Consider the following 26,422-nt stretch of genomic DNA (forward strand, 5'->3'; position numbering starts at 1 on the left):
ATTGCTGACGTTGAATTTGTCGGCGTTTGAAATGGCATGTCCATCCCCGAGTTGCGTTCTTGCGATGCGTAAACCTGTCATACCGCCATCAATCTTCGTAGCGGCTGTGCTCACTAGACGCCGTGCATGTCCTTAAAACGCAGAGCGCCATGTTATGCTGCAAAGGTATCAGCGTTTTCGAAACTCCTTCGATCTATTGCGATCTCTAGCCATCGTCAGTCAATTAGTCTGGGCCAAACTTGTGCCCCGTCACGCCGGATATCACGTGATGTTTGCAATCGCACAGTAGCTGCTCGCCATCGGGAACCAAACGGAACGGCGAGAGACAACCTATCAATGCATGGCCAAGTTCGCAGAGGAAGGCATTGCGGTGACGTGTCGTTATCAGTGCAAACATTTGTCCCGAAAAAGTGCAGCGCACGCTCATTGTATTTCCACAGCACTGGTGTTGGCTCTTTGCTTCACCGTAGTATGTTACACGTCCTCTTCCCAGTCTCCCTCAACGCATCTAATGGTGACCATGGGCCTCTTCCTCTTCATCCTCCTCAACAAACCAATCCTGAACTGGAGCAGACTCTCCCGCGCTTGCCTGACCTGCTACTTCTGGTGTCTGCTGCTCGTATGCCTGGAGGTCGTTCTGGAGGTCGGCCTCTTCTGGTGATGGTGGTGGCTTTGGGACGGTAAACTTTTGAACTTGGCCTTCGGAATCATTGGCCTTGAGCGGAGCTGGCTTGTAAGCCTTGAGCTCCTTGAGGTACATATCTTGCACGAGATCCGCTGGAGCTATTGTTAGTCATTGGCGCAAATTTTAGCTTGCTATTGTCGTTGCGTACCCTGCCTCACTGCGGTGGGCGTGATGAAGGTGCGGCGGAGGGTGACGGCATTCTGGCGCAGGGCGGCTCTCGCGAGCGATTGGGACTGCCAATGTCAGTATTGTCAGGAGCACCAATGTGTATAGATACCTACCGAAGCCCTCAATGTCTGGCCGAGCATGATTATGGAGTGCGAGGGGTGCGGATGGCGTGTCGGCTGCTCTGCAAGCAAGCTCGTGAACGAGGTCTTCTTCAAGTCGGTCTCCAAAGTGGCTAGCGCCGCGGCTTCACCCGAGCCGACACCCGAAGGCAGCGAGGCAGCGAGGCGAAGTCAAGAGTCTTCGCCAGCCTTCTACACTTCTCATTCTCAACCCTCAACCTCCCTCTGCACCGCGAGTCCCAGATATCGCTGTCGCACACGCCGAAATCGAGACAAACACTTCGTCACACTCAAAAAGTTGCTGGCAACTGATTTTAGCGAGCCGACGGCGCCCTTCTACGGTCTTTCTGCGAGATTGCGACACCAGCTGAGTCGCACGCTCAAGGACACCTTCACTGGTTGAAGACCGGACCCAACGTGCAAACACCCTCGTTCACCACCTACCCTCACGCTCATCGTCACCGCAAACGCGAGTCGTCCCATCCGACAAGCACAAGCACCGCGAACATACCGCGCGCAGGTCACCGAGCGTGAGGTACGTGGAAAGTCCCCTCCCCTCCTACGTAGCAGCAAGCATTTGCGCCTTTGTGCGAAACAAATAAAGAAAACTTTCGTACCCTTCGCTTTCCGGAAGCAAATCACCTTCACTGCAGTTTGCTGTTCACTCCCTTCTTCCCTTCACATGCGCCGTCGCTAACACGAGTGTCCTTAGCTGCGATCACTCAGACGCGCCTTTGTCCATCATTTAGTTCTCAACACCGCCAAAACGTATTCTCCACTCTTCATCCGCTGCTACGCAAAGAACCACAAGCTACAGAAGAGTTCCAAAGGTATCAAGAAGCGAAACACCGCGCGCTTCGTGGAGACAATCAAGAGCTCTTTCCCGATCCGCAAGCCGCTCGAGGCGATGACTCAAGGGTTGTCTCCGGGAGCGATCCCAGAGGCACCCAAGATGCCGGTAGAGGAAGAGTGGCACGAGAACCTCAACGTCCGCTTGATGTGCCGCGACTGTCGCGAAGATCCACCAGATCTCCGCGAGGACCACGCCAGCGGCGACCTCATCTGCGGCAGCTGCGGACTCGTTTTGCAGGAGCGCTCCATCGACACTAGCAGTGAATGGCGCACCTTCTCTAACGACGATCAGGGCAACGACGACCCTAGCCGTGTCGGTGATGGCCCGAACGCTCTTCTGAACGGTGCCCAGCTGAACACCAGCATCGCGTTTGGCGATGGTGGCATTCGCAGCAAGGAGCTTCACCGCGCCCAGAACAAGGCGAATCTTGACAAGGGAAATAAGACCCTTCTTCAGGCCTACAAGCAGATCGGCGCTCTCTGTGATGGGTGGCAGCTTCCCAACAGCGTCTCAGACACGGCCAAGCACATCTTCAAGGATGCCGATGAGAGTCGTCTGTTCAAGGGCAAGTCTCAGGAGGCTCTGATTGCGGGATGCGTCTTCCTCGCCTGCCGTCGCAACAATGTCGCGCGGTCCTTCCGCGAGGTCATGGAGCTGACGAAGGTCAGCAAGAAGGAAATTGGTCGTACGTTCAAGCTCCTCGAGAACTTTTTGATGAACAAGGAAAAGGACAAGGGCGCTTCTGGCGCCACTTCTATGGTTGCAGGAGGTAAGCTAACATAATCTACGCATAGGCGTCATCCGGCCATTGATTCACATGCTAACACTTTCAGGTACCGTCGTCTACAACGAGCAGTACAAGGGCAGCACAAGCTCCGACCCGGCCGATCTCTGCCAGCGCTTCTGCAGTCAGCTCGATATGGACCAGCGCACGACCAACATGGCCATCGCGCTTGCAACGCGTATGGGCGTCACTGGTGTCCTTGCTGGACGTTCGCCACTGTCCTCTGCTGCTGCCTGTATCTACATGGCTGGTCAGCTCATGGGTCAAGCGAAGAATCCGAAGGAGATCCAGGCCGTTGCCAAGGTCAGCGACAGCACCATTCGACACGCGTACAAGCTGCTGTACCTGGAGAAGGACAAGCTGATCACCGAGGAGATCATCGGTCGTGGTGCCGACCCCGAGAAGTTGACCAAGCCATCTTAGAAAGGTGGTCGAGATGATTCAGCTTCCTCGGCAGTCCCACCAACACCCGCTTGTGACGGGCCACCGCCTGTCCACACACCTGTCCGCTACTTCTGAGGGATAGCCGTGATTGGCTCAGACCCATCGAGTTATGGACTTTTGAGTCGCGATTACTCACGATTTGCGACTTCTTCCCAGTCACGGAAGCTTTCTGTCTGCGACTTTCCGCGACTACAACACGAATAGCAACACTTGCTAGCACTGCATCATTTCGATCGCATCGGTGTGCCTCACGGCTTTACTTCTGACTTCACTGTCGAAGGCTGATTGCAGCGATCCTCACCCTCACTACATGGCTCTGCTATGTTGCTCTTTTATGGAGCTGGGACTGGTTATTGGAAAATTTCTTCTTCGAACATTGTGTTATACAGAGCGATTTGCTCATCAAGGGCTAAAAAGCACCGGGATGGGATTATGGTTGGGAGCGTTCACTGCGATGCTTTCTCAGATTGATTAAAATGCATGCTATCTCACGATACCCCGAGAATGGTCATGTTTTGAATTTTTGCTGAAGCGTTCGTTGTATTTGCTACGGATAGACGAGACAATGAAGTGCGATAATGGTGCGATACGCTGTCCCTTCGACGCTCCGCCTGGTTCCCATGCTTTCCTTTCCAGGTGCTTCATATCCGAGCATCTCCATACCAGGGGATGAATCACATCACAACGGACATGTGAGCCTGCGCTTTCTCGTGCGAGAAATCGAGCCGCAACCGTCCCGACGTGGACCCAAAATGCAACTTCCCGTTCGGTACTCCTTGTAGCAGACACAGACCACCTTGAAGCTGGAGCCACACATGGGCCGGATCTCCTTTGCAGATACAACCTTGTTGACCACGTTTCTTGACAGGATAGTGCGACATTTGACACCTGCGCCTTCACTCCCACACCTCTACTACATCCTATACCTCGTCTATGCGACTTCCAGATTCGGCGACCAGCGCACGGAATCCCCATGTTGCCGTAGACGCTGGAGTGCTCTTGCGAAGACCAAACCATCACATCCACAGACCATGAGACATACATGATCATATAACATGTGCGATTACCACAATGAGAGATCAGAGGTGACGTTCTCGGGGCAGACGGCAAACCGTATCTACAAAATCCATGCCTCGGCATGACGTTTTGATTCGCTCCATCTACATCTTCTACTAGTGTTTATGTGGCTCGAAGAGCCACAAGTGAAGGACGAAGTGCTATAAGTGAAGGCCGAAGAGCTATAAGTAAAGGCTAAGGCGACGAGCGGGGTAGGGTAAGCTAGATTCTAGAAGATTCTACGGCGGCTATAGCCGTGCCGCGCTAGGTAATAAGGCGGAAATCGTTATAAATCGCGCTTTATAAATCGCGCGCCTTTCTAATAATAACTTCTTCTACTTATTACTACTTACTACTACTACTACTACTACTACGACTCGTTACTACTCCTCTTCTATCTTTACTAAGCTAGATACTATACCTACCCCCTATACTAGCCCTATAGAAACCCCGAGTAAGATCTCGAGCGCTACCGGTAAGTTTAATATTATTACTAAACCTTTATAACCGCGTCGCTAATAGTATTAGTCGCTTAAGTATTTAAGAGTAAGGAGGTTATCGATCTCGCTAGTACGTCGTCTAACGAGTCTCTACCTCGCTCTACAAAGCGAGTTCTATCTAAGAAGACCGGCTCTAAGAGGGTCGCGACTCTAGTAAGTCTCGTTTATAAATACTGTTACTAGATATACTAACCCTTAAAGCTCGTTATAGGCGAAGTCTTCGTATATTTCGTTAGTAGCGTAGTACGCCGCCTTATATTCTACTATACCGTCGTCCTCTAAGAGGGCTCTAAGACTATCGAGTACTAGTAGCCGCTAGGTACCTCTACTATAAACGTATAATCGTACGCTATACTCCTAGGATCCGATTTTACCTAGGACTTCGGGGCTAGCTCTCCTTTCGTCTAGATAGAACCTAGCAATCGATTTGCTATAGGAATCTATATCGCCGCTGCTCGGAAGAACGCGATAATCTAAGAATAGTATACTAATTAAGAAGTTAAAAGTTAGAAAAGGCGAGAGGAAATAAGATAAGATATACTATCTACGCTATAGGGCGCGGACCGATATATATACTCTACGGAGGTTAGTTAGCTCTCCGCAAAAAATAAAATCTATAAAGTAACTTACAATCTTCTCCTTCCTATTTTTATCTCGTCTGCCCGTATAATAGATATATACTAGGCCTATAATATCGGTTAGCGAAGCTAGTAATATTCAATCTCGCGTTTCTTAGTACGTTACCGCCGTTATTACTATTCGTATTATAGTCGGTTTAAAATGTATACCTAATCTAGTTAAGTCCGCTCTACTACCGCGACGACTTCTATACGAGCTCGCTTACTATCTGTTTTCCGTATATAACCGCTTGTAATCTCGCTAATACTCTCGTAATATATGTCTCGAATATACTACGTCGGAAACGTAGGAGAATTAGAATATAATAATTCCGCTAGAAACTCGAAGAGTTACTAGAGCTATACTTCGCTTATACTTCTCCTAAGTTCTTCCGCTTTCTAAGACACTTCCGGGGTAAAGTCGTATTCCTACTAGCAGCTAGTATCCTTAGTAGAGATAGTCTCTTAATGTTCTAGAGTGCCCTCTTCCTATTCGTACTCCGTAGATAGAGGTCGAGTGTTCGATTTCGAAGCCCGCCCGCTATCTTCGAATTCTAGTAATACTACTCTCTTCCGGTTATAGTTTATATAGCTAGTATAGCTCCTAGGATCTCCTCTATAAGCGCAATTACTATATAGTAGCTTTAGCGCTAGGTTATAGGAATAACGGCACCCTTCGAAATAACTACGGTTAGATTCGTAAGTTCTATATTTCGAAGGAAAGGGACAGTTTAGTATAGCGCAACTTCTAGCGTCTACGCCGAGGATATAGACTAGCGCCGCTCGCCTCGCTCTCTTATCGGTACCCTTCTACGTTACGCCTTCTCCTAGTATATATATATAGCCCTCTCGAAATACTAGATCTCGCCCTTTACCGCTTACGATTTTCTTTGCTAGCGCGTAGTCCGTAGTTCTAGTTTCCTAAATTTCACCTTTTTAATATACTTCTACTACTGCTTATACGAACTGTTGCGCGTAATCCTTTCCTACTTTAGGTACAATATTAAGGCTCGACATTATATTAGCGCTAGGAATATAGTAGAGAATCCGAAGAGAAAGGAGGATAACTAAGAGAACTGCCGGGAACTTAGCTTATATAGATAGGGGATAAGCGGCTAAATAACAAGGTTCTCGGTGCCTCGGAGAAGTAGTAATATGCTAACCGTATTTAGGTAGCTAAACTCTATACCTAAAGAGAAAAAAATACTAGTACGGATAGAGAAGTTTTGTATATATATATTATAGAGAATAACAACTAATCGCAGCCTAAAGGTCTTCTATATCGAAGTCGAGATCTGCGTCTTAAAGCATACTAAGGATCTTAGCTTCTTGTTTATATGCGACAACCGGAGTCTTTGCCTTAGTAATATCGCCTAGCCTTAGAGTGCGAGGTAGCGTTAGAGCGTATAGTATCGAGGTCGGAGTAGAGACTTAAGTACGGGATATAGGCTTCGAGAGCAATACGGGTTGTCCGGATAGTCGCTTCCTAGAGAACGAAGGACCTAGAATAGGCGTAGTGTCCTTAGAAATCTATTAGATTGTACGCGCCGCAAATACGGAACGAGGTATTAGTATAGGTACTAGCGTAGGTAGTATCGACGAGGCCTTAGTTAGATCTGCCTACGTAATCTCCTTCGAAGGTATTATTTTGCCTATAACTTGTGTTATCTATTAGGCGTTACTAGGACCTAGGGCTAAGTTCTAGAGGTAGACTAAGGAGTCGTCTAGTTAGTATCTAGGAAGTTCTACGAATAACGGTCGGCGCGAAGTTTTCGCTAGTACTATAGTTAGCGTAGTTTCTCGCTAGCTTAGCTATCGTCCGACTCTAGTGTCGACTAACGTCCTATCTTCGTCGTTACCTAGTACGAATGCCCTAGGACCCCTTTCTACCCTACGCGGAAGGCTGCTATCGCTACCTGCTTCGCGGTCTAGACCCGCAAAGTTTCGAGTATACTAGTTAGGCTCGTCTTCGGGTTCTATAGCGTCTCGAGTAGAACCGGTAGGCGGTTTAGCGATTTCGGGAACGTACGCTCGAGGTACGTAGTTAAGTATACCCTACGGGCGTCGCGGTTGCTACGCTAGTCCGGTAGAGCTAGTAGGTATAGCGTATATCGCTCCGCGTAATAGGACGTTCGAGGTTATACCTATAAACAGACTTCTATCCTTAAAAATAAAGTCGTAGAGACGCTTAGGTAGATGTAATAGAGCCGAGCGAAATACCTTGTTTAGGGAGTCGCCGCCCTACGTTAAAGCATACTTTCCGTTAATAAGTACGCGGAGGTTGTATACGTCCGTAACGCGTAAGAATGCTACGAAGAGTTAGCTATAGCTAAATACGGGCCGTCGAAGGTCGATGCCGATATATACTAGGGATTAACCCTAAGATTTATTTATCGTTATTACGAAACAAGGTCGAAGCGGAAGTTAATATCGCTTAAGGGTAAACGGTAGGCCTTTGTTCAAATGTATCTAGATTCGCGGTATCTAGTACACTTCCTAATTATCGTCGTCTAGCAGTTTCCGAACTTTAACCCCGAACTAGAGTGTTTTTACGACGACAACCCGCGTTCTATTTACGAGTCCTACGGTCTTATAGATGTTCCGTATAATTATTATTAGTATACCTATCCGGATCCGCAGGTAAGGAATCTAGAGCTCGGTATTCTAGATAGATTTTAAAAGGCTTAAGATTTCCGGAGGCTAGTCTTTGTCGCTAGGCAACTTCTCTATCTTATCCTCGTAGCGATATTCGCGAATTGTACCGTATAGTAGGTCGTCTACGATACGTTCGTTAATCTCGTAGGCGGTATCGTTCGTTATATAAAGGATAGCTCGAGAACGATAGAATACTAGGTCGTACTTAGCCTTAATAATACCTTGTCTTAGAAAGACGAAATCGATAAGCTCGCTAAGGTCCTAGACTCTTCCGACGTATATTAGTAGCTTAATAAATCGATCGAATACGTCGTCGTATATAATACAGAGGGTTTAGCGGTAGAAGTCGACGTTCCGCGGATTGCTATCTACGAGCCGTATATTTTACTAGAGATAGAGCACCTTAATCTTGTTCTAGATTAGGAAGGCTTTAAATGTAATCGCTATTACGTCTGCTTCCTTCGAAGACTTCTTATACTCGGGAAGCACTAGAAGAGTCTATGCCTAGTCGCCGCCGAATACGACGGGGACTCCCGCGAAGAATAGTTCGTTACCCTAGCCGTTACTACCTAATCGTAACTTGTAAAAGAGTCGATATATAGCTATAATATCGCGTCTATTCTATATCGCGGCTTCGTTCTAAATAACTAGATAAGTCTTTCGGATTAGCTTAGCGTCTATTATGTCTTGCGTAATAGGACAGTCCTACTGCCCGGTATTGCTTAAAGGAAGTTTAAATCGGGAGTGCGCTATACGACTACTAGGAAGCAGCTATGCGGCGATACCTAAAGACGCGATATACAGTACGATAAGGCTACGTGCTCTATAGGTCGCTACGAGTATATAGTATAGGAACGTCTTCCCGTAGCCTCCCGGACCTTAGATAAAAAAGTGCGCCGTTAACGGATTCTAGTCGATGTCGTTCGTAATATCGGTAAAGGCTCGCCTTTAACCGTTATTAAGAAGGTAGGCGTTTTGTTATACGTAGAGTTTGTTCCCGTCTTCGTTTCCTATATCGACTAGCGCTTCTTCTTAAGCGATAGCGTTATTGCTACTATGCATTTTCGCCTACGAAGGATCGGGACTCGGCAGTCTATAGCCCGATACCTTATATCCGTTAGTAACTAATTCGGTATATAGCTACTACTTACTATAACTTTTAGTAGTAGCATTCATCTTCTTATACCTTCCTACGTACCCTCCGCGCCGCAGTTCGATATATAGATCTTTATATATATCCCTCTATAGAAGACTCTACTATCGCGTAGAGTCGGCTCCGGATATCGTATCCGTTAGGATAAGTAGCACGAATATAAGACGCAATTGTCGGGAGGTGTATATCTTCTCGGCCTCCTAGAACGTATCGAGCTATTTATCTTCCGATCTTATAAGACTAGATGCAATCGCCGCCGCTCGAAAGCTCTTATATACGGTGCCGCTATATGTCCTTAAGTCGTAGAAACATTTAGTACCCCGAACGATATAGAGCAATTTAATTAAGTATAGCATCTCGCCTTTAGGACGTAAAGGCGGGTTAAAACGCGCGATAGAGTGCACTACGCGCTTAGAACGTTTCTTCTACGCTTTATTATATAGCGTATAGTATTTTAGAAACTTAAGATACGTTAAGCGCCGGTAAGACACGTCGTTGTCTAGTAGCAACGCGTTGTACCGAAACTACGCAACGAGCGTAGTACGTTATCGTCTATCGCCGCGCAAGTCCGCTATCGTCGCGTTATAGTTAAATACGATATTACCCCTAGGGCGCGGTAGGTAGACGTCTAGTCGAATAACCGCGGGCTATTCTTTATAGCGCTTGCCTCCTAAGATGTTATATATCGCTATCGTAGGACTAATATATCGTATATTAACGTAGTTAGCGATCTCGTTACCGGGAATCTCGAGGCGGGCAGTCGCACGGTCGGCGCCCTTATAGACGTACTTATTAATATATTTGATCGCCCGTAATAAGCGGACCTACTCGACGTTAATATAGGCGTTAAACCGCTTTAGTAGGTATAGATTGTACGGTACGATATAACGATTGTCGAAGAGGAACGCGCGATTCCTCCTCTTATTCTATGTCCTCCCGTTACGGCGTCTGCGATATTTCGGAAACGCGATATTAGTTACTACTATCTCGTCCGAGAACTCTATAGGGAATCCCTTAGAATACGTCCCTTCGGAGTGTCGAGGTAACTATATATACGGGACGTATAGAAAGCCCGCGCTATAAGGTCTATAATATATGTGTTCCTTAACTAAGTTCGTTACGCTACTATCCGGGTCCTCGGCTAGGCTCGGAAGCTTAGCGCGGATAAAGTTGTCGATCTTAGATATAGTATCTAGCGCTTAATAGGGCGCGATCTATAGCAAGAGGTAAAGGTAAGGGAGGCTACGCTTCTAGTATTCGACCGTCTAATATCTCGCGATATAGCGACCGAACACGTTCCTATAGCAGACCTCGTACAAAAACTCCCTAGCTTTCTAAATAAAGACCCTTATCGTAATGTCTAGGCGGTCTATCGCGTCCTAATAGTCGAACAAATAACGCTTAATCTCCGGCTAGTTAGGATTAGCTGTAAACGTAATAAAGTACGTAGGGACGCCGAAGTGGCCGACGATAGCTATAGAATCTCGGTAGCACTATAAAATCTACTAATCGCCGCCGACGTATAAGGACGGGAGAACTATTCGTAGAGCTTATAGGATACTATCGGATAATAGAGCCCCGTTCGTAGGGACGACTAAACGGTTCCGCTATAGCAAACCGTAACGTACGCTTCCCTCGCATTCCCCGTACTATACCTTAGTTCGAAGAATATCGTAACGTAAGTCTTCGCTAATCTGTCGAGACAACTCTCGTTAGATATCGTGTTTATTCTTATTGCCTAATAGTACGCGCGTACTACGCTGTTTCGGTTGTTTTAAGTCGTACGTATCCGCCTATACTTCTTTCTAATAGTTGCCTAGGAAAAGCAGGTCGTTTAAGTCTACTACGGTATATACGTCGACGTACAATTATTGTAGGAGCCGGCGACCGTAGAAGATAGTAGGAAATTAGTTTAGTCGATAGTGCAAAATGTACCTAAAGTAATCCCTAAGCGTAACGTGCCTCCTACTACGCGTACGAAACTAGTTCTCCTACGAAAACCTAGGAGTTCTAGCCGCCTAGAGGAGGACGTAATATATAGGGAAGTAGTATAGATAGTAGCGATTTATACGATATAGAGTAGTAGATACCTCTTCCGTACTTAACCGCTCTACTACTACAAAATCCCTTATTCCGCTAATAGCTTCTAGATCGTAATCCGGATAGAGGGCGGCTACTTCGTTTACGACCGGCTTATTATATCGACGCGCGTCCTATATACCTTCGTAGACTAAACTAAGGTCTATAGCCTTAAGAACGAGGCGCCTAGGTCCTTAGGAGGACATAAACATTTCCCGAGCCGCGACGAACTTATAATATAGCGCGTTGTATTACGTAATTATCTTATATAACGCGATTATAGTGCCGTAGTCTAGCTACGGCGATAGTATAGATTTCTAGTTCCGGCTAGCATATCTACGATCGCCGGATTTCTATATACGCCTCTTAGTAGTATATACGGGGTCGTAAAAGTATAGCTACGCGTATTAGGGATCTTCCGTTAGAGCGAAGAGACCGCCGCCTAAATAATACGCTTCCCCGTAGATCTAGAACGAACTATACCCTAATACCCGTATATTACGCTTAGCTATAAACGAAGTTATTGCGAGGCGGCAATTATAGGCTCGAATATTCTCCTAGAACGTTCTTACTTCTATATCCTTAGATAGGTCTGTAGTAAGCAGTCGCCGTAGTAACGGAGGTAGTTTAGGGATCGGAAACATACCTTTTACCGCGCCGCTACCGTAACATATTATAAACACTATACCGTTCTTATCCGTAGAAGAAGACGGTTTACTATCTGCTCGGACGTTCGATGCTTTACGGATCTAATACTTAGCTTAATAGTGTTAGTAGGTATACACTATATCGTTAATATTAAGTATTACTGCCTCGTATAGTATCGAGATATACGCCTTAGGAAGAGTAGACCTCTCCGGGCGTAAGAGGTCGGCGTTAGTAGCCTACGATCGACCTAGGCTACGGTACGCCTCGGCGACCGCCGTAGGGAGGGTATTATAATCGTTTAGACGTTTAAAAGATATCCGCCCTAGAGAAGGCTAACTAGCTCGTACCTAAGGACTAGAACCGCTAGCTCTAGCCCTACTAGTAGGGGTAGTAGTAGTATCCGTCGGTGTTACTCTAGGGGTAAAAGGAAGGCTCGGTAGAAGTAGCGGTTAGATAGGCCCTAGCGACGGAGCTCTAGGCGCAATAGAGCTACTATTCTTAATTAAACTCGTAGAGTTAGCGTTATAGGAAGGCTCCGTAAATTCAACGTCTATCGGTCTAGAAGGATCGAGAAGGTCGCCGAAGTCGTAGTAATTATCGAAAGCGTCTAGACCGTATTTATTAGGAACCTCTATATCCGGTAGCGTCGGACCTTACCTCTCGGCGTCCTATATAACGGTGTCTCTAGGCAAGACAGACTAATCGTCCTAGTTATAGTCGCGACCTATCGGACTTAGTAGAGTGTAGATACTAGAAGCGCCGCTTACTAATATAGATATAGAATCGGACCTGCGACTAACGCTCGGAATTGTAACGGTAGGTAAACTCTACGCCGAATACGATAAAGGAGATAGTGTTAGACGTAACAGGTCGACAGTGTATAACTCGTACGTAGGCGGAGTATAGGGACGCTTAGTAGATAAAGATATAAGAAAGGGGGAACGATCGGATAGCGTTTTAGATAAAATACCTTACGTATATAGCGATAATACGCTAGGGAGGTCGCGCGTCGTCCCTAACGCCTCTAACGTATCGTTAACGATAGGACTTGCTCGACGTAACCTAGGTAATAGTCCGGTAGATGCGTCGTCGTACGCTAACTATAGATATATAGCATTAGAATCGTAGTTGCTACGGGCAGAAAGTTAGGCTTTCTATTAAAGTTAGGGAATATTATCGCTCGAATGCTAACCTACGCGCTAATATACTACTAGAGTACAGACCCTATAGAATCGTCTATTCTTCCTCTAGAAGTTAGATACTAGTTTAACGATCTAGTAGAATTTGCATTAACGCAGTTCGACTACTAGTCTAGGAGCGGGACCGGTAACGGGAATACGGTTATACGGAAACGATAGCCTAGCGGAAGATTAGGAGATACCCGCTCTATGCTTCGTCTCTTTATCTCTATACGATATCGTTTAGAACGGATTATCGTCTTATACGACGTTTATCCTCGTCGACATTTTAACTAGTAACGGGGAACTAGATCTCTACTTCGGCTTCGGCTATCGTCGCGAACGCCGCAACTTAGATAGACTATCGTCCGATATTAGGTTAATCGTAAAGTCGGGCGGTACGAAAGAGCTAGGTATCGCTCGCTTCTTACCTTTCCTCGCGCTCTCTATATCCGGTAGCGTAAGTATCGGGCGCTTAGATCTAGAAGAAGATAGAGTAGATAGAGAAGATATTTTACGTAAGGAAGAGCTAAGCGAGTACGCCGTACTATAGAGTTCGAAGAATCGCGGCCTTTCGTACGAAAAGCGAGGTAATTACGACGCACTATTAGTAGACCGACGATATCGAGGCGTCCTTATATGCTACCTCTCGGAGATAGGGACAATTCTAAGAGCGAGCCGTTGTTTTCTCGTAGAGATCGTCGATAATATAAGCGTTAAGGTACGCCTCGGAAATTAGGATCCTAGAGCGGTATAAGGTATACGAATCGTAAAGAGTCGATATTAGGGATCTCGGTTAGGAGGGACCGCGGCTATTAGCCTACCTACCTCTAATGCTTACTAGTCCTAAGTAGTTTGTAGATAGAATAGCTAGATATTCGATATTACGAAAGAAGTCTAAGATCTAGGGAGGACGAATCGCGAAGAATCGATAGCGGAGACCCTAGTTAGGAGGGCCTATACGATTAGTGCTTGCTTACGAATCGTAATAATTCGGAAATTAATACTAGGAAGTTCCTTTAACGGAGCTAGTTAGATTATTAGAATCCGTAGATTAGAAGATTCCTAGATCCTAAGGTAGTATTAGCGGAGTATATAGATTAAATAAAGGTTACCCGGAATGCTACTCCTATACGAGCCCTCGAGATCTAGTTTAGACAAATTATCCCTAACTAGTTAATTAAATCTAGGGTATATAGTTTGCAAGAGTAGTAGGATACTCGCCGGCCGAGATTACGGAGGAGGACTAAGTACGAATAGTAGGTTCGTATAGGGTAGTTCGTATAGAGGGGGGAGAGAGAGCGAGAGTACTCGGTAGATAGGCGCCTCTTTAACCGATCCTAAGAAAGCTCTACGTTTACCGGCGTAATCTAATCTTACGTAGTATCGATCTCGCAATTTCTCGACGCGGAAAGGCTATAGGCACCCTATAGAGCGCCTAAAGTTAGGAGACTAGTAGGATAGCTACTAGATTCCTTAGGCGTTAAGTAGATTGCTCTATACGGGTCCTACCGGGAGTACTATCCTCTAGTCGCCGATTATTAAAGAGAGATACGTATATAGCTAGGGGCTATTTAGAAAACTAGATCCTACTAGAGCTAGTAGTGTTAGTAACAGCCGATTAGAGGTATTAGGCGAGGACGCCTATAACTCGCCTTTAAGCGTCTAAGACATTAGCTCGCTAAACGATAGTCCGGCATATCTAGAGACAGTATCGTAGGCGGCGGATATAGAGGATTTTAATATAGAAGAAGGTAAAGAAGCTATAACGGTGCCTACTACGCCTAAAGGAAGGTAGATCGCGGTTAAATATATAGACTAAGCGCCGGTTAAGACTATATATTCTAAGAGGGCAATTTCGGTATTAAAGGCCTAGATTAGCGACATAGTACGTGTACGCTAGCTCGGATAGTGTGTTCTTCGGCTTAATTTCCTGTACTCGGCGCTCTTAAAAAGCGATATTCGTTCGGGTAGTATCGCGTAATTCTAAAGACCTTTATTTCGAAACCCCTTAGTCCTAAGTGCATCTCGAAGTAATATACGCGCCGTATATACGTAGCTGCCTATTTGTTTGTATACGTAACGCGATCTAGAAGTGATATATTAACGCGATTATTAATACGAACTTAGAGCGCGATACGGATATTAACCGTTATTCTATCGACCGCCGCCCTTCTATATACTTCGCGTAGTCTAGTACGACTATTTCCCCCTCGATTTCCTTCGCCGACACTATTATATTAGCGATTGGAACGCGCGCGATAGCGGACTAGGAGGACGTCGATTTTATAGCTATTTAGTAGTAGGAGCTAAACTTCGCCGCTAAGTCGCTCTATAACGAGAATAACGGCGTTAAGCCGGAGACTAGCCCTATCTTCGATCGCCTAAGGGAGAACTATAGAACAGGCCGGCAACCGGATATAGCGTACCGCGATAACTACCGCTACGATATATACGCTAACGAGATCGTAATAGCGGTTAATAGAAGGATAAACGCGAAACTAGATACTAAGTTTGTAAGTATTAGCGCCGCGTATAGATGTCGAAACTAGAGCTAATAGTAACTAGACGTACTAGTACGAAATAGTAGACGGCGGCGTAGTCGAGCTTACCTTTTAGCTAAAGGACGATAGCTCTCCCTACCCCTTCGATCGTTACGACTTCTTAGAGGTAGATAGCAAGATTCCGGCCCTAAAGAGATTCGTAAGTTAGCCCGTCGGGAAGGATTGCCTATTTTTGATCTCGTACTAACCTCTATAGGCTCGGATAGGTATATTAGGGCGAGCTCCGTTTCCGGACTATCGCCGTAGAAGACTACCCCCTCGCCGAATACCCCCTCCCGCTTCTCGTATACCCTATCCTCGACCCGCGGTCGCCTTCCTTCGAATTAGTAGGCAAGGTATAGCTATTCTATACCTTCGACCCGAGGTAGCTAAGCTATATCTCGACTAGCGGACCTAGTACTAATCTAACCTTGCCTAGCAAATAGGCCCGCCTGTTCTATTTTCTAGTAGAAGGTACTCGAGGCCTCTAATACAATATTGCGTTCCGCTCCGTATAAGATAGGGAGAACAAGTATCGGCCCTAGATATTAGAGAAGGCGTAGAATAAGGCTAGCTTTAGATATACGGACTAGCAACCTAAGATATTATAGAAGTAGGGAGTTAGCGACGTATACTTAAAGGCTATTAACGAGCTAGAGTTTAGAGGTAATTAACGGCCGTATCTAAAGATATCGCGATTCCGGTAGTACCTAAATCGGTAGAAATGAAATAAAAATAGTCCTACCCTTACTGTCGCCCGTATCTAACTATATATTTTACTCTCCTCTCCTATACTCGCTACCGCCGCGAAAATTGTACCGACCGCGTACGCCGCTAATCCTCTATTTACTCCCTACTCTTTCGGCGTCGCGAAATGCTAGTAAGACGTATCGATCCGCGCTATCCTAACGGCGAAAAGGGAGTCCCTCTCCTAAACCTCGTCCGCTTTTCGCGTTATCTCCGCCGGTCCTCTATTTACTATCTACGCTTTCGTCGTCGCGAAATACTAGTAAGATACATCGATCCGCGCTATCCTAACGGCGAAAAGGGAGTCCCTCTCCTAAACCTCGCCCGCTCCTCGCGTCGTCTCCGCTAATCCTCTATTTACTCTCTACCGATACTATACGTACTCCTATAGCGAAGAAAGGCGAGGTCGGATAGGAGCGGCTTTATAATATATAACCGGAGCTAAGCGAGCGGGGACGCTTATAGCCGCTACGTAAATAGAGACCTCTAGCTAATTAGGTAGTCCTAAAGGTTATACCCTCGCTAGTTATTTAAAGCTAGCCCTAGTTAGCGAGATGCCGAACTATATTCGCTCGAATATATTAGCCGACCGTACCTTTAAGGGTGCGGTAAAATTAGTATAAGGCGATCTACGATCTGCTAGATCGTCCGGATAGGGGGTTTAATTCCCTTATTAGCTATACCTTTTTTTTTTAATCTATACAATTATCTATATTCTATAACCCTCTAGCTAATTAGATCGGTTCTAGATAGTAAGAGTTATTCGCTCGTAGTCCTTATAGAGATACGGGATAGCGACTAGCGAGGGTATAACTTTTAGTATTAGAGGTTCGAATCCTCTATTAGCTATCCTTTTACGCTCGCGTAAGGCGGCCGGCTATAGCCGCGAATTCTAGAGTTCCTATATGTAATTTTCCCCGCATCCGGGAGCTACCGCGCTAAGCGGGAGCGCCCGCGTGTTTTAGGGATACTAGAACTTTATATATATAAAAAAAAACCCCTAGCCTTCTAAGGTGCGTACTTTCTTATCTATACTAAGACGAGATAGAGACTAAAACTAAACGTGTCGGTCTATCTAGGGCCTCTAACTTGTCCGGTACCGCCGTCTATTTAGAGAGCGTATTGTCTTTACGCGTAGCAAGAACGAGATACAGCTTTAAATGCACCCTACGCGCCGCTACGCTATCGAAGACGTCGCGTAAGAGCAAATTACGGCCTAGAGACGACAATAAGTACAGAAAGTTTATAGACTAAAGGAGATAGATTGCTCTACCTACGATACCGTACTTAGGCTCCTCCGCCTTCTTTCTAAGTTACGATAGCGTCTGTCTCTAGAGCGCGAGTACCGTACTTATAGTAGTCCTAAGGAAACGTACTACTCTCCCGTTCCCGTATATATCTCTAGACGATAAAACTCTCTATTCCTACGCCCTATATCGAGGATTACTATCGCGTCGTCCGTATCGATTTAAGTATAACCGAAATTAGCCGCATTCTATACTAACTGTAGCCTCCTTTTTATATCGAAGTCCCTTCCCGCCTCTACGTCGAAGAAGTCGTAGTATTTAATATAGCTATCGTTTCGCGGGAAGTCGAAGGGTTAGTTATATTATAGTAAAGTATCGATAGCGCTAGGAAGACAGATTTCCTCTAATAACCGTAGGTCGCACCTAACTAGGACCCTCTATACGAAGGTGCTATCCGTTCGGCTCGTTATAGTAGGATATACGTATAGAGGAACGACGACGAAGCGATCTATACCGAACGGCTATATAGTAGCAAGCTTTATCTACGCGAATTCGATCTAGAACCGGTTAGTAAAAGCGCTACATTCTTAGGGAGCGCGATAGATATACTTAGCGACAATGCCGAGGAAACAGCGAGTTAGACTTTTAGAGATATAGTCTCGGCTCGAACTCGTCGAGTTCGTCGAGCCTATTAGTATTCGTATATAGATTAACGTAGACGATAGACCCTTCTATTTGCTCTTCCCGTTACGCCTAAGTAGTAACAACGTTAAGGTTACCGTCTAGGTACTTATCCTACGACTACTTAGGTACGGAGATCTATAGGAGTTAGCTTTCTACTACTATATACTAGACGATATACGAGAATACGTACTATGTATTCTTTGTCCCGAGACTCCGTCCGCTAGTAGATCTTATTTATAACTAGAGATACTAATCTCGATATATACCTAGACAGCCGGTAATCTATAACGCCGTAGTGCGGAGGTTTAGGAGAGAAGCCGTTATTCTTGTCTATATTGCGGTTCTCGCGTACGCGGCGTAATACCTCCTTAGTAACTAGCTTATATATGTCTTGTAGCGCTTCTTAATATACCGGGGCCCGGCCTATAGCGAGCAGTTAGCGAAGTCGTATAGAAGCGCGGGGGTGCTTAATCTCGGCTATAGCGCGATTCAATTCCTAATATTAAAAGGCTCGCTATAGTATACTACGTAGAACGTCTATCTCTATAGCTCGATATTAGCGAAGGTAGTATACGGCGACCGATACGCTAGAGACTTACTATTAGGGAGGGCTATAGCAGCTAAGACTATATAGGAGGGGCGCCTTTATCGAGGTCGCTACTAGTAATATCGATAACTAGAAGGAGGTAGATATAGCTACGTAGAAGTAGTCGCTATATTAGTTATTATAGTAGTAATATTTAGACGACGCGCAACGCCGCAACATTACTATTTATATACGTAACCGTCGCCGCGCGCTAAGCCTATACTAGCTAATAGATATAAAGCGACGATATAAAGCGACGATATAAAGCGACCTGCGATAATAATAACGGCCTCTCGCGACGCGACGACGAACACTCGACCTTGCGCTTACTACTCTAGCTTAGATCCTACTACTATAACGTCAGCATCGTCGCTAGGGAGGTATTAATACGAACGAAGTCGTTAAGGACTCGAGTTAAGGCGAAGGAGCGCGTCGTCTGCCTCTAACGGTATAATCTAGTAAGATATATCTTCTAGAGCTATAAATTTATATCGTATCGAGGGATATAAAAAGATATCCGTTAAGTAGATAGTACGCTAAAAATCATAATAAATGTACTAAGATTATCGTAGATTTCCTTCCGCAACCTCTTTAAATACTATATTCTCTTTTACGCTTAGTACTACGATTACCCGCGCCTTAGTTTATTATAACGCTCGACTCGCTATAATACTCCTCTAGTAGGGCGAGACCGAATAATAATAATAAAGGCTTTCGCCGGACGGGAGCGCCGTATATAGTTAAGAGATAACTCTATATCGCTGCCTAGTCGAAGCCTATACCGTTACAGAGAAGCCGGAAATAGTCTAAGAAGTAGGTTATCTTAGCGTACTTGTCGCTAAATAGGGCCGGGAGCTACACCGTCTATTCCTAATCGCGAGTAGCACTCTCCGAGAGCAAGGCGACGCTAATACTATAGCCGGATATCGTATCGAATTAATACTAGATCTCGAGGACCTTTATAGCCGCCTTATTAGCGACGTCGTTATAGAAAAGGCTAGTAGCGATATAAAACACCTTAAGAGGCTTCGCGATAGTCGATCCTTCTACTAGCTACGATTCGAATATCTACCTAAGGTCTAGCTTCCGAGGGACGATACTAAACGAAGGAAATAAGCCGAACCGCCGTAGATCGAGAATCCTCTATAGTAGGCTAAGTAGTAGCGAGTCTTACTATATCTTTATAAAGAAAACTACCGACTCTTGCGGTAATTCCTACCGAGTACCGTAAACCTCCTTATACTAGAATTGTTAGCCGCTATATCGGGGTACGACTACTACCGTACTACTTACTATAGCTTTCTATACCTCGGACCCTTTAAGACCTTAATCTTAAGCGTACGTCTTTGCGAGTATTACGGTAGGCCTCGAGAGACTACGATAGGTAGTTAGTAGCGGGCCCTCGTTAGATCTATACCGGTACGACGCGAATAAGTATCTAGCGGCTAGGGGAGTTAGATCGAGGTCGGTTCTAGTAGAGTCTATAATAGTCGATCGCGATATTAGGTTATTATAGTAGTAATTAATAACCGCGCGCCTACTAAAGTCGTTATATCTCCGGACGTAGGCGCGTTATACGCGGCTACTATAGTCGTATACGCGACGCGCGTCTTCCTTAGGACTTACGAGTAAAGGATACCGCAATTTTATATAGCTTCTCGAAGGCCGTAGAGGTCGATAGAGCTACGATAGCGACTAAAAGGGTCGATAGTGTCGCATTTATAAGACCCCGATAGCGGAGCTCGCGATAGTAGGGCCTTAGTACCGATTATACGTACTAAATTACGCTTCCCGTAGGGCTACTAGCGCGATCGAGTATACCGCTTCGAGTAAACATCGCCGGATAAGGTATATACGACGAAGACGCCCTTTTCGAGACTACTATCGAAGTTATAGCTCGTCGCGGTATATACTGCGACGTCTACGCCCTTCCGGATCGCTAAGGTATTAACGTTCCTCGCGTCTACTAATTAGAGGCCGCCGTTAGCCCGTTTTGAGCCGCACTAAGCCTAAAGGGGCCCCAACTTTTGTTGAGTTGTCATATTATTGAAGTCTCGGAATGCTACGAGCCGTAACAGGTAGACTAAACAGGGCATATGACCGCGCTACCATTCACAAGATATGAGGAGATGGTTTAGACAGTTGGGATCGAGTCGTAGGTTTTTTTCGTTTAATCCTCCTCTTTCCTTCTCTAAACGTATCTTACTCGCTGCTGTGCTTATAGAAGCAGATATACCCACCAACGAGCTATCGGCGAAAGAGGCATAGGAGTCGGAGACAAGAGAACAGCTGCTCCTTTCAACTGTCGACCAGCGATCATGGACTCGCCTATAGCTCTCCTCAAGTTCATAGCGCCACAGATACCAGGTCTATCATACGCCGCGATGCAGCACACATTTGGTCTCACGGATACTTCAACCAAATGGGATCTGCGAACAGAGTTGACAGTCAAGGTCTTGAGAGATATGACGCGTAGTGGAGGAGGAAGAAAGAGAGTGACACCGATATCAAAGGTACAGGCCGGGACACTTCGCGACCCGGGTGTCAAGGGCAAAATGTGGATAGCGCCGGCTTTTTTGCCCAAGCCTCCTAGCGAGGATGAAGCAGATGGACACGGAATAAGGGATGTGGTTTTCAAGGCGATAGACGAGATGGCGCCAAACAAAGACACGATCAATTACACGAAGCCAGAATTGGACGATATCAAAGTTGAATGGACAGGGTACCGCCCAAATGCTGGCAAGAACGAACCACTTCCCACCGACAATGCGGAAGAGAACTACAAAAATCTCATGCAAGAATCTGGCCGCACGAGCGAAACCACGATTCTGTACTTCCATGGCGGAGCTTACTACCTCTGCGATCCCATAACTCACCGAGCCCTCACATCTCGCCTGGCCAAGGAATCTCATGGCCGGGTGTGCAGCGTCCGATACCGTCTCGCACCACAAACAGCATTCCCAGGCCAGCTCCTCGATGCTCTCCAATCCTACCTCTCCCTCCTCTACCCACCACCAAACTCCCTCCACGAAGCCATCCCCGCAGAAAAAATCGTATTCGCAGGAGACAGCGCAGGAGGAAATCTAGCCTTCGCCCTCCTCCAACTCCTCCTCCACTTCCACCGCTCAACCCCAACCCCCAAAATCCGCTTCCACGGCCACGACCTCCTCGTCCCCTTACCCGCCGGCTGCTCCGCCAACTCCGGCTGGTTCGACATCTCCCGTTCCCTCCCCTCCATAACCTCAAACTCCAAATACGACTACCTCCCACCCCCAAACCACGACGACGCAATCTCCACTTTCCCCACCGACGACCACCCCGGCGTCTGGCCCTCCACCCCCCCTCGCGGCGACCTCTTCTGCGACCTCTCCCTCCTCGACCACCCTTTAGTCTCCCCCGTCCTCGCACAAAACTGGAGCGGCAGCTGTCCCCTATGGCTCTGCACCGGTCAAGAAATGTTAACGGACGAAGACTCCGTCGTGGCGAAGAATGCCGCGAAGCAGAATGTTGCCGTGCAGTTTGAACAGTATGAAGCCATGCCGCATTGTTTTGCTTTGTTGTTGCCGAATTTGGGGGTGAGTGGGAGGTTGGTGAGGAGTTGGGGGGTTTGGGCGAGGAGGGTTACGGAAGAAGAGGGGCGGCGGTTGGAGACGAAGGGGGTTTTTGTGCCGGTGAGGAATGGGAAGGAGATTGCGTTGGATGTTAGGGAGATTGAGGCGCCGACGTATGAGGAGGTTCAAAAGGCGGTGGGGGAGGTGAAGGAGAGGAGGGTTCAGGGTTTCGTGGAGAGGGAGGGGAAAGTGGTGATGAAAGCTGCGTTGTGAGGAGGAAGATGTGTTGGGAGATTGAGATTGAGATTGTAGATATACTATGACGAGCGAATGGAAGATTTAGATACCTCGTTTTTATTTTATTTTATTTTTTTGTCAGGAGGTGCATATGGTTTTCTAATCGCGACAAAAATTCTGAACCTTGAAGATCGGCCGATTTTTTAAATGTGTTCTCCTCATGATCGTTATAGCTTCTTCTTAAGTCCAGTGGAAGTCAATAGTATTCTCGGATTTCATTTTGTCCTGGCTTTCGGCTGACTGACTGACTGTTCCTTTGCTCACCGTCTCTGCGACCACTTCCTCCTTCCACTCAAGAAGATCCGCCTCACTATGCTGTGAAGAAGAACCCGTCTCTCTGTCCGTGGAAGAAGAAGCCATTGTGTACTGAGATACTCCGGAGCACACGGCCGTCGGTCCTTCTTTATCTCCCGAATACCGTAGCCACTGACAAGTTAAGTGCATTATAGCCCTCAAACTCAAGCTCGCAGTCGCATTGGGCCGCCTGCCCTGCAGAGCTCTTGCCAACTTCGCAGCGCAGGTTGGCGATACTCATCGTCAGACATCAACGTGGGCATGGATCATCGTGGTGGATCGTTCGTGTGGCCCTGTCTGCAACGTAGGATATCGCGAAGGTAATGTCCGGTGGCGAAATCTTGTTGCCATGGGCCAATCTGAGAAGCGCTTTCTTTTTTTTCAGATCGTCGGTGGTTGGGCTGAGGCGATATGTCGACCGATTTGGTGGGCTGGAAATGTGTAGAAGGGAGGAGGTGATACTTGTGATGAATTTCCGTCTGTCCTTGAAATGTAAGTCACAGCACAGCAGAGCGTGATAATTCCACGCAAAAAAAAAATCACAAAATTCTTCACATTCTGGCGATCAAAGAACTCCCACTCGACAATCATTGTTCTCGGGACATTGTCTGCAGGATACCACTGTCGTCCAAATAGAAACGGCGTCGTGCAAGTGTTCCCGCAATAATTGTGAATCTCATGTGTTGACAGTCAGGTACAAGTTATTGATCGTCAGTGTACTTCCACTCGACCCATAGCAGGATAGCATGACATCCAGAGAGTTGTAGCTGTAATCAGTCTCACTGTGGACGTTAATTGGAAAACTTCCGCCCGTGCTGAAGGTTTGACAGAAAATCCCGCCTCGAAATGATGTGAACGTGTCGCAGTCTGAGCCGGAAAAGGGGTTCGTCTGGAATCCCAATTGTAATGTGCATCTGGTGCCACCAGGAAGCGCAACCTGCAAGTCCGCGGTCAAGGTAAAGCTTTGTGCTTCGAGGACCGTCGGGATATTGTATTGCTGAAAGGCAGAGTTCGCATAAGAGTAACTCGCCCCCGCGACGATCACGACCGGTACCACGGGTGCAGGGTCATAACCGGGACTAGGCTTGTAGGAATAGAAAGCGATGTCGTCGAGCGTGACGGTCCATCCTGGGCCTTGAGGACACTCGGCAAGCATGTTAAACCATGTAACATCTGATCGGAGCGTTCCACTTGAGTAGACGACTGTGGGCGGCAGTATCTCTGAATAGCTGGTAAATCGTCGATTGTTCATGTCATAGTTGTTCGTAGATCCTCTGAAGGTGCAATAGCCGTTTCCTGGGCCGGTCATGCTGACGTTGAAAGTTATGAGGTAGTTGGTGCCGGCCATGGCGGCGAAATTTTGGGTCAAGAACCCATACGCATATTGACCGCTGTCCATGGCCAGAGTTCTGTTTTGTGGTTAGCAAAAGTCTCAGCAGCGAGATTTCCCCGTACATGCGCAGCATTGCTGACGACATTCGCGCTAACACCAGGATACAGATTTAAAGACCAAGACGAGAAATCGCCAGTATCGAAGCCGCCATTGCTTACCAGCTGAGACCTTGTGCTGGCACTCGAAGGTCCTGTCAGTCTGAGAGCACTGTCTGTGTCGCTTGAGGAACCCAGGTGCAATGGTGATACAGGAATCATTCGCTTCTTCAGCTGGCAGAGACTACTCGATGCCTGCCAAGTGATACCGTTGCAAGTCGTTCCTTGAGCGCTGCATTTTTCTATGCACGAAGAGTAGTCGCTGGCCGAAACGGTAACGCCATACAAATCATAGCCTGCATTGCTTTGCCCACACATTATCATGTACAGGCTGCGGTCGCTGGCAGTGTATGTCTGGCCATTGTTTCTGCTGAGACAGGTGGGGATTGGACTTGGGCCAGGCAGGTATTGAGTCGACACAATGGTAGTAGGCTGTGTGGTTAACTCGGTCCTTGTCTCTACCCGAGAGGTTGTCTGAGTCACTTCCCGGGTGCTCACAAGTGTACTATAGACCAGGGACGTAGCTGTTGTTGTGATCGTACTTCCAGGAGCAGTAGACACCAAAATGGAGGTCTCAACATATGATGTGGTGTAGGTGACCGGAACCGAGCTGATCACAACACTGTAGATCATCGTTGGCTGTGTACTAACCAAAGTCGTGGCTGGCAAAGTCGTTTCCAATTTCTCCGTTATCGTGCTTGCAAGCTGTGTGCTGACTATGGTTTGGGGCTCCGTGAAGGTCTCCGTGACACTAATTACGTAGATTGTGGTTGATGCAGGAAGTGTTGTGGTCACGCTCTCGGTTATGAGACTCGTGAAAACAGCTGTAGTGATTAGCCCAGGAGCTGTACTCGTGAGCAGCACCGTAGAGATCGACTCGATGGTCAGAGTTGATGCGGGGATTGTGGATGTTACAGTCTGCAAAGTCACCACTGTCTCTGCAGGTAGCGTGCTCACGATGGTGCTGAACAGAGGCAGCGTCGTCGTGATTGTGATTGTCGAAGCAGAAGCTGTCAATGTGATGCGCTCAGTCATGATTGCGGTGGTACCTTGGTGTGTAGTCGTAGCCAATTGAGTGGAAACCAATGTACTCGCAGGAAGTACTGAGATAGTCGTAGTGGTATAGAAAAGCGCGCTTGGGTCTTGAGTGGTTGTGACGCTTTGTGTTGATGGTATCGGACTTAGAGTGCTCACTACCGTGGAAAGGAACGTTGATATAGGGCCAGTCTATACGCAATAGGTCAGCTCCAAATTGTAACAGAGGCCGTCTCCATTCACTCACAGTAGTATATGTCACCAATTGTGTCGTCGACAGAATAACAGTCGTTGTTACTGGAGGCTGAACGCTGGTGTAGACCGCGGTTGTAGTCTGACCAGGAGCGGAGCTAATAACGGTAATCGTCGAAGCAGGTATAACCTGTGTGAAAGTAGACGGCAGTATCTGCAGAACCACGGTGCTCGTGCTGACGGAGACGATTGTAGTCATGTGTGTGGTTGTAACTGACGAATTTCCAGCGTTGGAAGCCTCGAGAACAAGCCGTACCGCGGAGAAGGCAGCGGCAAGTGCATCTCGCTGCCCGTCGACCATGCTATAGAGGGTGCAGGTGTTCCTGGTGAATGACAATGCAACACAATCTTCTGTTTCGCTGCATCGAAGATAACAATCATTGGCGGTGCTTCGTCTGTCGATCGCGCGGCGAGTATTGCTGGAAATTACGGTACTGCTGTAAACGACGCCGCATCCCACAAGCAGAGGATCACCCGAGGCTTCATACACTTTTCCGCTATAGGCTGGGCATGGCCCAATTTCTGCATCGGCCACAGCGCTTGGGGTTGATGTTGTGATAGCAGTCACGGTCACAAATGTGGTGGTACCGCCTGAAGTGTAAGTCGTGGTCAATCCTCCGGTAACAATGGCAGTCAGCACGCCATTGGAAGCATATGGCCTCGTCTGGCCTCCAATAACGGTGGTTACGATCGATCCACCATAAATAGACGGTGACAACATCGGTGCAGCGCTTGGGGTGGAAAATATGTCGCTCGAGA

General features: G+C 47.0%; 5 protein-coding genes across 5 annotated transcripts; 2 read left to right on the forward strand and 3 right to left on the reverse strand.

Moving 5' to 3' along the window:
• Positions 1–401: 401 nt before the first annotated feature.
• Positions 402–1,009, reverse strand: MYCFIDRAFT_58041 (uncharacterized protein). The gene is made up of 3 exons (XM_007922021.1): positions 967–1,009; positions 834–918; positions 402–777 (listed from the first exon to the last, which is right to left on the reverse strand). The coding sequence occupies exons 1-3, from the start codon at positions 991–993 to the stop codon at positions 509–511; spliced, it is 381 nt and encodes a 126-aa protein (XP_007920212.1). The 5' UTR covers positions 994–1,009; the 3' UTR covers positions 402–508.
• Positions 1,010–1,200: 191 nt separating this feature from the next.
• MYCFIDRAFT_159927 (uncharacterized protein) lies at positions 1,201–3,641 on the forward strand. Its single transcript, XM_007923470.1, has 3 exons — positions 1,201–1,507; positions 1,685–2,594; positions 2,659–3,641. The coding sequence occupies exons 2-3, from the start codon at positions 1,880–1,882 to the stop codon at positions 3,030–3,032; spliced, it is 1,089 nt and encodes a 362-aa protein (XP_007921661.1). The 5' UTR covers positions 1,201–1,507; positions 1,685–1,879; the 3' UTR covers positions 3,033–3,641.
• Positions 2,807–4,213, reverse strand: MYCFIDRAFT_206115 (uncharacterized protein; the record flags this gene model as incomplete). Its single annotated transcript, XM_007923471.1, has 6 exons — positions 2,807–3,579; positions 3,618–3,751; positions 3,786–3,941; positions 3,994–4,051; positions 4,080–4,170; positions 4,197–4,213. The coding sequence occupies 6 exons, from the start codon at positions 4,211–4,213 to the stop codon at positions 3,562–3,564; spliced, it is 474 nt and encodes a 157-aa protein (XP_007921662.1). The 3' UTR covers positions 2,807–3,561.
• A 6,750-nt stretch (positions 4,214–10,963) lies between these two features.
• Positions 10,964–22,741, forward strand: MYCFIDRAFT_206116 (uncharacterized protein; the record flags this gene model as incomplete). The annotated part of the gene is made up of 6 exons (XM_007923472.1): positions 10,964–10,974; positions 20,782–20,817; positions 20,873–20,914; positions 20,971–22,528; positions 22,560–22,580; positions 22,610–22,741. The coding sequence occupies 6 exons, from the start codon at positions 10,964–10,966 to the stop codon at positions 22,739–22,741; spliced, it is 1,800 nt and encodes a 599-aa protein (XP_007921663.1).
• An 823-nt stretch (positions 22,742–23,564) lies between these two features.
• MYCFIDRAFT_80131 (uncharacterized protein) lies at positions 23,565–24,354 on the reverse strand (the record flags this gene model as incomplete). The annotated part of the gene is made up of 2 exons (XM_007922358.1): positions 23,565–24,279; positions 24,344–24,354. 2 exons carry the CDS (start codon positions 24,352–24,354, stop codon positions 23,565–23,567), a joined length of 726 nt encoding a protein of 241 aa, XP_007920549.1.
• Between the last annotated feature and the right edge of the window lie 2,068 nt (positions 24,355–26,422).

This window comes from Pseudocercospora fijiensis, assembly GCF_000340215.1.
Source record: "Pseudocercospora fijiensis CIRAD86 unplaced genomic scaffold MYCFIscaffold_1, whole genome shotgun sequence".
Classification (NCBI taxonomy): domain Eukaryota; kingdom Fungi; phylum Ascomycota; class Dothideomycetes; order Mycosphaerellales; family Mycosphaerellaceae; genus Pseudocercospora; species Pseudocercospora fijiensis.

Excerpts from the sequence above, each read along its gene's own strand:
- MYCFIDRAFT_58041 (XM_007922021.1), bottom strand. The coding sequence starts at position 993 with ATGCTCGGCCAGACATTGAGGGCTTCG. Across the intron at positions 919-966 it reads GCCAGACATTGAGGGCTTCG|TCCCAATCGCTCGCGAGAGC; the intron begins GTAGGTATCTAT and ends TGACATTGGCAG. Across the intron at positions 778-833 it reads GCCCACCGCAGTGAGGCAGG|CGGATCTCGTGCAAGATATG; the intron begins GTACGCAACGAC and ends CAATAGCTCCAG.
- MYCFIDRAFT_159927 (XM_007923470.1), top strand. The coding sequence starts at position 1,880 with ATGACTCAAGGGTTGTCTCCGGGAGCGATCCCAGAGGCACCCAAGATG. Across the intron at positions 2,595-2,658 it reads CACTTCTATGGTTGCAGGAG|GTACCGTCGTCTACAACGAG; the intron begins GTAAGCTAACAT and ends TAACACTTTCAG.